Raw genomic sequence first — 12,013 nt, forward strand, 5'->3', positions numbered from 1 at the left:
CCTGATGGAAGTAGGGCCTGCAATCCTTGGCGTCTGTAGCACCTGTGCCATTGCAGGGTACGACTCGCTCTCGGCCTCCACAATGTTTACTCAGTGTGCCGTCAGTGAAATGTAGTGTCCCTGGCCAAAAGCACTTTTCCATGTGTCAGTCATTAAGTGGACCATCCCAATAACTGTGTTGGTCAGGGCACGGGTGATGTTACGGGACACATGCTGGTGTAAGGTGGGGACGGAACACAGGGAAAAATAGTGGCGGCTGGGGACTGAGTAACGAGGTACAGCCGCCGCCATCAGCCTGCAGAAAGCCTCAGTGTCCACAAGCCTAAATGGCAACATTTCCAGTGCCAGCAATTTGAAAAGGTGCGCATTTAGTGCTATGGCCTGTGGGTGAGTGGCTGGGTATTGGCGCTTTCATTAAAAGCCCTGGGGTATGAACATTTGTACGCTGTGCTGGGGCACAGAAGTGCATGTGCTAGCTGATGGTGCTTGCAAAGGTCCAGGTGCAGGGCGGGAGGCATCCAGGCCTGCGTCTTAGACAGGGAATTGGCCAGCACGTAACACAAGGGAAGAGGAGGCAGTGGTGTGACCTGCAGACACTGATTGTGAACCCAGGCATTCAGCCGACCTATTAGGTTGCTTTGATGCTATGTGGTGGATCATGCTGGTGGTGGCGAGGTTGCTAGTGTTCACGCCCCTGCTCATTTTGGTACGGCACAGGTTTCAAATGACAACCTTCTCCCTTTTGCCACTCCACTGCCTCTTCCAGCCTGTTGCGGTGCTGTGGATCCCTCCCCCTCTGTACTGCTGTCCTTGCTCGGCTTGCCACCTTCCCAGGTTGGGTCAGTGATTTCATCGTCCACCACCTCCTCTTCCTCACTCTGGTCATCCTCCTGACTTGTTAACCTAACAAGAACCTCACTGTCTTGAGACACTAATTGCCGTTAATTTATTGGCAACTGTGTATTATCATCAGCCACCTCGTGGAACACTAATTGCCATTCCCCACCATCATCTTCTTCTGACTGTGGATGCTCAAGAGTTTGGCAATCGGTGCACAAGAACTCCTCATTTCCGTCTTCAAGTGGGCTTGGTGAGAAGCCCAAATCAAGGAATGACAATGAAAAGAGCTCCTCGGAATATCCGAGTGTGGGATCACTTGTTTGCCAAGACTCTCATGGTGGGAGGAAGGAGGATCAGGGTGAGTTTGACTAGCAGGTTGACCAGACTTTTGGCTACTGAGACTGGACTTTGTGGAAGACAGGGTGGTGCTTAACAGACTATAAGCATTATCTGCTGCAATCCAACCGACCACCTGGGCGCACTGGTGTGACTTCGAGAGTGGTGTCCTGCGCCGCCCTGCAAACTGGGAAATGAAGCTAGGTATCATGGATGAGTGTGTTTCTTGTGCTCTGGCAGCAGGCACAGTTTCACCGTGCCCAGGGCCACCGCCTCTGCATGCACCATCAGCAGCACGGCCACTTCCCCGTCCCTTACTGCTCGCCTTGAGCATATTAAATGTTATATATGCTTGCAAGTATGTCACATATACAGTAGCGCAGGTTTTGCAAGTGTATGCGCAAATAAATTACACTGAATGTCACAGATATTTAGGATGCAAAAATGTTATACAGGAGATGTAGCGCAGGTAATGTCGCTGTCACCAGCGGCTAAGAAAAAATTACACTGAATGTCGCAGATATTTAGGATGTGCAAACGTTATAGAGGAGTTGTAGCGCAGGTAATATCGCTGTCACCACTGGCAAACAATTACACTGAATGTCACAAATATTTAGGATGTGCAAATGTAGCAGAGGTTGTGTCACTGTCAGCAGCGGCCAAACAATTGCACGCAATTTAGCGCAGGTTCGCTAATAATATATATTGCAGCCAGATAAAACAATAGTCCTTAAAAGGACTTTTGGGTCTCTAAACACCTTTCAACACTAAACCCTGCCTAAAGAAAAAAAACTATTCCTGTGCCTACACTATCTGTCTACGGCATTACAGCTGAGTGCCAGTACTTACCCCGCACGTTTATTGGCTGCGTAGCAGACAACAAACGTGTGGGGAGGAGACTTGAGCATCGCGCTCAAGCTCACCCGGTGTTCGGCCAAACACCGCAATGTGCCGAGCATCTCGATGCTTGAGTCAAAATGGTGTTCAGCATGATTGCCCAACACTAGTATTAACTAGAGATGGGTGAAGTTTTGAAAATTTCAATTCAGCAACTGTGCTGAAGTTAGCAAAGAAATGTATTTGTCATGAATTGCTATAAATCAAGTTTACACCGGCCACTGTGCCTAAGAGTAAAGTCACATGGAGCGGTGGGTTGCAGCCATGCTGCAGTGAAGAACTGCATGGCCAATTAGCCCCCATTTACCTTTCATTTAACAATGAAGACCGCACTGTATAGTCCTTCTTCATTGTTAATGGCTGCACTGCACCTTTAATCCCTTCGCTACCAGCGATGTACATGTACGACGCTGGAGCAAAGTGCAAACATGACGCCCACTTGTCCCAGCAGCAGAGACCCGCTGCTAATGACCACGACTGGCAATAATGCCACTAATATATATCAAGTGAGATCACGGCATTTAAAGGGTGAAAAACCCGGAAAAACGTGCTTCCGGGCTTCTTATTGGCATCCTCTGCGGCCAATGAGGATGCCGGTAATTGAATTCAATGCCCTGGGTCTCTTATTTTGGCCAGCAGGTGACAGGCCAACATAACAAATGAGCAATTCTGTACAAAGAAAAAAAATATATATGAATTTTGTAGACTCAAATACGAGCTTCAAAATCATAAAAAAATAAATAACAAAAAATATAAACATCATGGGCATCGCTACGTCCAAAAATGCCCGTACTATTAAAATATAAAAATATTTTTCCAATACGGTGTAATAGAAAAAAGGGTAAAAATTGCCAATTTGAATTTTTTTTTATCGCTTCTCTTACCCCCAATTTTTTTTATAAAACTACAGATTGTCCCTCAAAAATTAGCCCCCATACTCTCAGTAGATATAACTATAAAAAAAGCTATGGGGGTCAGAATATGGTGATGTAAAAATATTAATTTTTTCAAAGTTTACATTTATTTTTACACCTAGACATGAAAAAACCTATACATATGTGGTATCATTGTAATTGCAATGACCCAGAGAATGAAGGGCAGAGGTCAGTTTTGCCACAAAGGGAACACCTTATGAACAAAACTTGTAAAACAGTGGAGGATTTGCGTTTCATTTCCAATTCCACCCCATTTGAATTTTTCCCCGCTTCCCACTACATTGTATGCCATATTAAATAGTGGAAAGAACAACTTGTCCCATAAAAAATAAGCCATCCTACAGCTATGTGAATAGAAAATTAAAAAAGGTATGACTCAAGGAATATAGGGAAGAAAAATAAATACACAAAAACTAAAAAGCCTCCAGTACCCTAAGGGTTAAACAGAAGCTGTTGCTGGTATGGGGTTTGGCTGGTTAGGTGAGGGACACAATATGCAAATTATTGCTGTTCTGGCCTGAAATCTCCTACAGGTTATTTGACACTAAACACAGAATATTAATCAGCTCTGGTATACCCACTTCTCCAACCCCAGCGCTCTCCTGCCCTACAGGTCGGAGCCCTTCTTCTGCCATCTGCTTTGCCTCCTTTTCCACATCATCTAATATTGATGAGAATATGTCATCAGGAACATTCAGCTCCTCCTCTCTCTGCATCTTGATGACTTTTCTAGGACACGGAGACTTTGAAGGATGATTTGGAAGAAGTAAAGGCAGCAAATGTTGAGGATGGTCATCATTAAAGAAGACCTTTTATGCAATTTTATTAAGGGACATATATACCTGTACTTGCAGGGTACACCCCCTACCCCTCTTACACCCCACTGTGCCTCGCCGGATATCTCCCACTCAGTATGCTAATACTGTGCATCGGAACATGGAGGAAGAGACGCCAGGGTTTCTCAATGGGCATCTATTTCTCCCTGGCTGTAGCGCTGTTCAGTCACAAAAGAGAGAGTCACAGCCAGGGAGAAAAAACCTCCCTGGCTGTGACACTCTGAGCTGCGATTGGACAGCGCTACAGCCAGGGAGAAGGAGACGCCCATTTAGAAACCCTGGCGCCTCCTCCTTCCTGTTCTGATTCTCAGTATTAGCATACTGAGCGGTAGAAATCTGGCGGGGCACAGCGGGGCATAGGAGGCTTATTTTAAAAAATCAAGCAGGGTGGCAGCAAACAGTTACACAAATTAATCAATTAACTCGACCCAAAAAAATCATTGATGCAAATTATTTGCATCGATGAATCATTTGTGCCATGTGACCAGAGTGAGTGTGAGTGAAGAGCTTGCTATTACTCACACTCCGTCGTCACCCGCCTGCCCGCACAGCGCTGCTCTGGATCCTGACGTACACACATCCTCAGGACGTAGTGCACATAAGCGTGGACTATGACGTGATGCTGTGTGACTTCAGATCCCAGTGCAGCACGTGAAGAAGAGGATAGAAGATCTCTGGCGTGTCGGCAGCACCCCTACAGGAAAGATATTTTAGTTTACTGGTGCTGCAGCTGGGCACTAATGGCTAGGAGGGGGGGGGAAGCTGGGGGCATAGGGGGAGGAGCTGGTGGCATTGGAGGGGGAACTGGTGGCACTGCTGGAGGAACTAAATGCATTGAAGGGGGAACTGAGGGGGGAGCAACTCATGACACTGGGGGGGGGATCTGATGGCACTGGGAGGAACTAATGGTTCTGGAGGGGAAGCTGATGACATAGGGGAGGAGGAGCTGATGGCATGGGGGGGGGGAGACTGATGGCGGGGGGCTGATGAGTTTTTATAGATGACGTTCTTTTAATTAGTTTTTTCTTATTAGAGTACTCGATAATCGTTGGATTAATCAGTAGAATACTTGATTACTAAAATAATCGATAGCTGCAGCTCTACTTGCATGTGATCACTGTTATCATTGTACACATAGGGCATATCATCAGTTAGGTCTAAAAGAATATTTGTGAATAATTTCATAAAATATATAGTCCTTGGGCCTCAAGCACGCGACAGCACACTGAACCATTCATTTCTATGGGGCCATACAAACATCCAGGTTTTTTGCAGATCCATTTGGCCATTCAAGCTAATTATATTCTGGTTGTTCTATAGCCAGGTCTATTGATGGGAGGGAGAAAAATGTGGAGTATACACGGAAGGTATGCATATTTTGTGGAACGTGGTTTGTGGACCAAAATATGGACATGATCACACAAATAAAGCCTTAGTGTCAAGCCATAGCTTCAAGGTCACCTCCAAATGGTCTTTCTTTTGCTGGATTATTAGGGCCAATAATGCGTCAGAGTTCTGGCCCACTGGGGCACTCCTGGTATCCTGGTGCAGCAGTCTGACCCTGGGTTTCAGTGAGGAAGGAGATGAAAATGTGCCCTCCATATGTCCTTAATGGTATTTCCCTTAGCCACAGTTTTTTCCTTTGCCATGGGGTTTTAGTCTAATCAAAGTCTACGAATATAGCTTTGAATCACCAAACCCTATGTATTGGATCTACATTCCACAAATCTAGATAGTTTTCTTTTTTTGTCATCTACTTTCTCCTTCCACATGACCTTACATAAATGCTATTGACTCTCACCTTGTATTACGGTTACTGTTAAAATGATAGCTTTAGCAGAGGATCAAATTTCCTCCTGTGAGATTTTTGCTGAGGCATCAATGGGCCATTTCTTAGAAGAGGACCTACATTCCTTATTGACCTTAAAACCATGTACCTGTAAATAGCTAGATTTGGCAACAGGGGTATAACTACCATAGCGGCAGACCATGTGACTGCTATGAAGCCCAGGGCAAGAGGGGGCCCAGTCTTAGTTGGAATTTTATCCTCTTCTACTGGAGGTGCAAACTTTGTCAGGGGTAAGGAGTCTACCCTCTAAAGGAACAACTTTTAGCAAATAAGGCAGTGGAAAAATGGCGGTTTAGGTAGAAACCCTTCTGTCCTGTGTGGGGGGCCTGGTTGGATCCTTGCTTTGGGACCCTACTTCTCTATGTACGCCATTGTTTGGCACGTATTATTCTTATGATATTCATAAATGACTTGTCTTTTCTAGAAATTGCTGTGAGTCAGGTCGATCTAGGCATGGACAGACATATTTTCAAAGTACATACTACTGAAAGAGTGGATGAAATCGAAGTTGCAGGGGAGGACCTTAAGAAAGTGATAGAAGGTAAGCTCCGTGTTGATCTGATTCTAAGCATAGTGGTTCCTTGTATGCAAAATAAAATTACGTTCTTGGAAAATAAATGAAAATTAATAGTGTAGTACAGGGATACCCAACCTGCGGCCCTCTAGCTGTTGCAAAAATACAACTTCCAGCATGCTCTGATAGATGTTGGATGTCCAGGCATGATGGAAGTTGTAGTTTTGCAGCAACTGGAGGGCCACAGGTTGGGCATCCCTGGTGTAGTATAATGAATGAATAAACTCATTAAAGGGATTCTCTGAGAATTAATAAAATTACAGAAAATTCTTAAATATTACTTTATTATAAACATATTATCAAATACCTTTACTTAGTTATAATGGCTCATTTAATTTTGTCTAGGGATCAATCATTAGGAGAAATAAAATGGCCACCGTCCTATTAATACACACAAAACCAGTCCTAATCACACAGGAGAACAAGATACTTTAGAACTAAATAGCTGCCTCCTCCTCCTCTCTGCTCTGCTTGTCAGGGATTATGATCCTAAATACAGCTGATAAGATCTTCAGATAAATCTCTGTAGGAATGGAGTTCATGACGTACAGAGGGGATAGACGAGACAGACTGTGGTGATGTGGGGCTGTGGTAATGGAGACTGCATACAAGAGCTGCTGCTCATTAGCCTCATCCCCCACCCTCCTCTCTCCACTTCATGTCTCCTCATGAACTCCATTCCTGCAGAGATTCAGCTGAAGATTTTATAATCTGTATTTAGGATCATAATACAGGAGAGGAGGCTATGGCAGCTCTTTAGCTCAGTGTTGTCCTCTTGTGTGATTTAGAACAGGTTTTGTGAATACTAATAGGCTGGCGAAAGGTATTTGGGAATGTATTTACAAAAAGGTAATATTTCAATATTTTCAGAAATTGTATTTTTGTTAATTCCCAGAGAACCTCTTTAAGCAGCAGAAGGTAACATAGGACAGACAAGCCTAAAAGTGAATTTGAGTAATATGTGAAAAGATTTTTTAATATTTCTCTATAAATACCTTTCCATATCCTTAGTGTTTTCCCCATTGAACAACCCACTTTTGTATTCAAAAGTTATGTATTACATGTGGTACCCATGCTTAGATCTTAGCCACCTGGACAACAGGTGATATGCACATCCATTAAAGTTGCACTCCCACAAAAATTTTATTTTCTGACCTGTTAGAAAGATACATGATATAATCTGTATTGAATGTAATCCTCTCAGTAGTGTGGTGAAGATATTTTTTTTTTTACCAGTGACTGCATTTGTGAGTTATAACCTCCCTTCTGATCCTCAGCTGTGTCATGTGTGCACTCCGATCTCCAACGGACATAGGACACGAAGTCAGTTACTTCTTTATTCATTCCTATGAGATTGGAATCCTATAGGAATACACAGAGCGTAACTGGCTTCCTGTCCATACATTAGATACTGTGTTATTTGGAGAGTCAGAGTGCTGGTCACATGACACAGCTGAAGTTTACATCACATATCTTTCTAACAGGTTATAGAATAAATATTTTGTGGGAGTGGTTCTTTAAAGTGTCCTTCCAATAGTTGGATCTGACATAGTACATGAAGAGACCTTGCCACATATTGGGTGTCTAGGCATCCTTTGCAATGCTCAGAGAGTATCTTGCATTGTTTTTAATGTAATGAATGAGCAGTACTCTCCTTGGATCTTACGGGTTACTATGACAAAATGTACCACATGTCAACTATGTCCTAGAGTCTCTCCATGAGCAGTAGACCACAAGTAGGAAAACACTTTAAAACAAAATATCTGGATATGAGATTCATCTGTAGATTGAGAATTGGTTGTGTTTCTTCATGTGATGTGCAGTCAGTCATGTCTTCTCCATGCTTCTATCACTTTAGGTCACACTGAGGTTGCTGTAGTAAATATGTGGTCTAGTTTAAACCCCTTTCAACATTTGTTTGGAGACCAGAGCTACAAATTCCTTCATGGAGATAAGTCTATTTCAGACGGAGGATACAAGTGAGTTTTTGGGTGATGGATGTTTTACATCTTTACCTTTCTTTAGCACAATATTTTCCTCTTATGCAACTCTTACAGCATTTTTAGGTCCAAATCCACCCAGAAATGCCTACAATGATATAGCTGTCTACGTGAGACTATTTTTCTGCCATGTATAGCAAACATAAAACCAAAAGCCTGTTATTTAATCTTTAGAACAATTTTGTGTTCTTTTTTGTGTGTCTTGGATTAAAATGAGCAACGTTGTGAATAAATTTGCTGCATCCTGGGTTGTTTTTAAGTCATAAAAATGAAATCTATGCTAAGAGCCTTTCGCTGCATTTTTTTACTTAAAGGGGTTTCCTGGGTTTTTTATTTTAATGACCTCTCTCCAGGATAGGCTATCAATATCAGATTTGACTGCAGTTCTGCAGCCTTCTTGCAGATTACCAAGTACAGTGCAGTCCATTGAATAGCGGCTGTGTTTGGTATTGCAGTTCCTAGGCCATGTGACCAATGAACATGACATCACTGCACTAGAAAGAGGCTGCGGCACTCTCCGAGTGCCATTGTCTCTTCAAACAACTGATTGGTGGAGGTGCTGGGAGTTGGAACCCCACTGATCTAATATTGATGATCAAAAACTTAGTCAACCCCTTTAAAACTTAAAAGGGTTTTCAAATTTCTAGATATTGATGGCCTGTCCTTAAGTTAAGTTACCGATATCAGATCTGTGGGGTTCTGACTGGATGGAGCAGATCTCTCAATGCAAATCTGCTCAAATCTGTCTGGCAGCTAGGCAGAGCAGGCAAAATGGCATCACTGCAGTTGCACCTGCCAGCTCCAAACCATCAGTTGCAGGATGAATGGTGGAGAAATTTACTGACGTCTCCCTGTCCTACTTGGTCATTGAATTCAACTGCATCCACGTCCTGATGCAGATACAGTTCAAAGTGGTGCCAGGGAGGCCCAGTGCACAAACACCATTCGCCTTATGGTTAAAGTGAACCTGTCACCTTCAAAATGGAGTGTAATCTGCAGGCAGCATGTTATAGAGCAGGAGCAGCTGAGCAGATCGATATATAGTTTTGTGGGAAAAGATTCAGTAAAACTTGTGTTTCATTCATTTAAATTATTGCTCATTATGGGCTTTAAAGTCCAGGAGGCGGTCCTATCAGTGATTGACAGCTGTCTCTGTATACACAGTCATAGAGAGAAGGCAGTCAATCACTGATAGGACCGCCTCCTGGACTTCAAACCATGAATGAACAGGAATATAAATGAATAAATTACACATTTTACAAAAAATTTTCTCATAAAATAAAGATCAATCTGCTCATCTCCTCCTGCTCTATAACATGCTGCCTTCAGCTCAGACACCATATTCATAGAATGTGTCGGCAGATAAGAACCATTTGGCCCATCTAGTCTGCCCAATATATCAAATCTTAGTCAACCCCTTTAAAACTTAAAAGGGTTTTCAACAAAACAGGTCCCCTTTAACCCCTTAGTGACCACCAATACGCCTTTTTACGGCATTCACTAAGAGGCCTTAGGCTGGGTCGCCGCCTTTTAATGGCAGCTTGGTCTAATTGCTGCATGAGTTCCCTGTGCAGCGGAGAGCCGGAGCTCAGTTCTCACATGAAAGACTCACTCCTGCTCTAACAGCCCGGACCAGCAGGAGCGCGAATCTGGACTTTTTAAACTCCTTACATGCCATGGGAAATTATGTCGCCATATGTAAGCGGTTACAGAGGGAGCGGACTCTCTGTTTCTCATTGGCACACTGCAAATGCGATTTTGGGGTGTGTATAGGCAGGCTGGGACCTGGTAAAGGACCTGTTCTTCAGCATGCTGCTCCTCTCTGACACAGCCTGCTGGTCAATGTCAGTATAGCACTGACATTAAAATGCAGTGCACTATAGGAATAGTGCATTGTATTTTAGAAGCGATCATATGATCACATGTTTTAGTCTACTTGTGGGACTATTAAGCATTAAAAAAATGCTTGACAATGGAAAAAATTGCAAAAATAAAATCTCCCCAACCTGTTTGGTATTGACTCCTTCATAATGACCCACACTACACAAATATCAAGCAACTTACCCCCTAGGGTGAACACTTTAAAAAAACAACAACAAAAAATGCCAGAATTGCTAATTTTTGCCTAGTCTCTACCCAAATTTTTTTGATAACAAGCGATCAAAAAGTGTTATTTACCCCAAAATGATACCAATGAAAACTACAAGTAGTCCTGCAAAAATCAAGCCCTCACACAGCTCCATAGAAATAGAGATAAAAAAGTTATGGTTCTTGGGATGCGGTAATGCAAAAAGATTTTTTTTTTTTTAAGGAGTTTTATTGCACAAAAGTTGTAAAATATAAAAAAAGAAACTATCTGTATTTGCTATCGCTGGAATTGTACTGACCCAAAGAATAAAGTTATCATGTAATGTTATCTATGCCGAAGAATGAATGCCGCTAAAATTTATAACGTAAAAACTTAGTGGCAGTATTGCTGTTTTTTCCCATCTCCCTCCAAGAAAGAGTTCATAAAATTTAGGCCTCATGCACACGGACGTTGTTTTGGTCCGCATCCGAGACGCAGTTTTGGTGGCTCGGATGCGGACTCCATTCACTTTAAATGGGGCCGCAAAAGATGAGGACAGCACTCCGTGTGCTGTCCGCATCAGTTGCTCCATTCCGTGGTCCTGCAAAAAAAATATATAACCTGTCCTATTCTTGTCCGCGCTTTGCTAAACTGCAGAATTAGGGTAATACATTTTTAGGTTTCTTTGGACTTGTTAAACCTTGATGTGTTCCAGGAAAATTGGATTTAAATGTATAATCTGCCCCAAAAAATGAAATGTAAGATCCTCACCTGTTTCGCACTCCGATGTGACCAAAAAGGGTCCTTGTGGAGCTGCAGGACAGGTCACGTGTGTCTCCATTGATACACCAGCTTCGACCCCTTTGCGAACTGACGCGGTGATGCGTTTGCATGTGCGCCGGAGGGGAAGACCGCATGGCTTTTGGGGACAGCTTGGCCGGGCTAGTGGCAGTGCGCTGCGGCCAAGCTTGTCTATGGTGCCTATTGTGGATTCCATTCCGGTGTCCATGTCGACACACTCACGCACTCTCGCAGACCCTTCGTGCATCCGCGTGTACGTTCGAAGATTGGTTTGCAAGGGGATACGCGGTCGCTGGTACGCACTTCGCCGACCAGTGAAGGGAATTGCACATGGCCGCAAGTTCAGAGTAGATTAGGGGGCCGACATTTGTCTAATTGACTAATGGCCGACCAAAGGCTTGTACACAGGTGTAGGGCTTGATCATGACCTATGGGGAGTGGACACTTGGCGCCCTGGGATTTGTTAGCAGGCACATAAAAGGTGGCCTCCCAGGTCGGTCAGTGCCCACTGTTGTCCATCCTTATCCTTCCTTATCCAGGTCAGTACTGCTAGCCACTGACTGAAGATTACTGGGACTCCATTCGTTTCAGTGGGACCCAGGACCCAGGACTTTCCGTGACGCATCCACTTACCTGGCAAGTTGCACAGAGACTTATGCACGGATCGGGAATACTCCTGGCTTTCCTTCATTTTTTGTTTGCCTGATATTTGCCCAGTGAAGTTTACCTGGACTTTATTTTGGTAATAAACCCCTTTGACTTCATCCTCACTGGTCTGTTTCATTGGTGCCTTGCATTACATGAAATTTTAAAATTTCCCCTCCATTTTGCTTTAATTCTTGTGAAACACTTAAAGGGTTAATAAAATGTGTAAAAT

At 43.4% G+C, this 12,013-nt stretch overlaps 1 protein-coding gene across 1 annotated transcript in view; it reads left to right on the top strand.

Annotated features, from left to right (window-relative positions):
• ADGRD2 (adhesion G protein-coupled receptor D2) overlaps window positions 1-12,013 on the top strand; it is a 381,627-nt gene that overhangs the window by 80,212 nt on the left and 289,402 nt on the right. The window contains exons 9-10 of the mRNA XM_044268542.1: window positions 6,118-6,234; window positions 8,126-8,246. Of these exons, the coding sequence (XP_044124477.1) occupies window positions 6,118-6,234; window positions 8,126-8,246 (238 nt within the window). The remainder of the gene's footprint in view (window positions 1-6,117; window positions 6,235-8,125; window positions 8,247-12,013) is intronic.

This window comes from Bufo gargarizans, chromosome 9 (genome assembly GCF_014858855.1).
Source record: "Bufo gargarizans isolate SCDJY-AF-19 chromosome 9, ASM1485885v1, whole genome shotgun sequence".
NCBI lineage: Eukaryota > Metazoa > Chordata > Amphibia > Anura > Bufonidae > Bufo > Bufo gargarizans.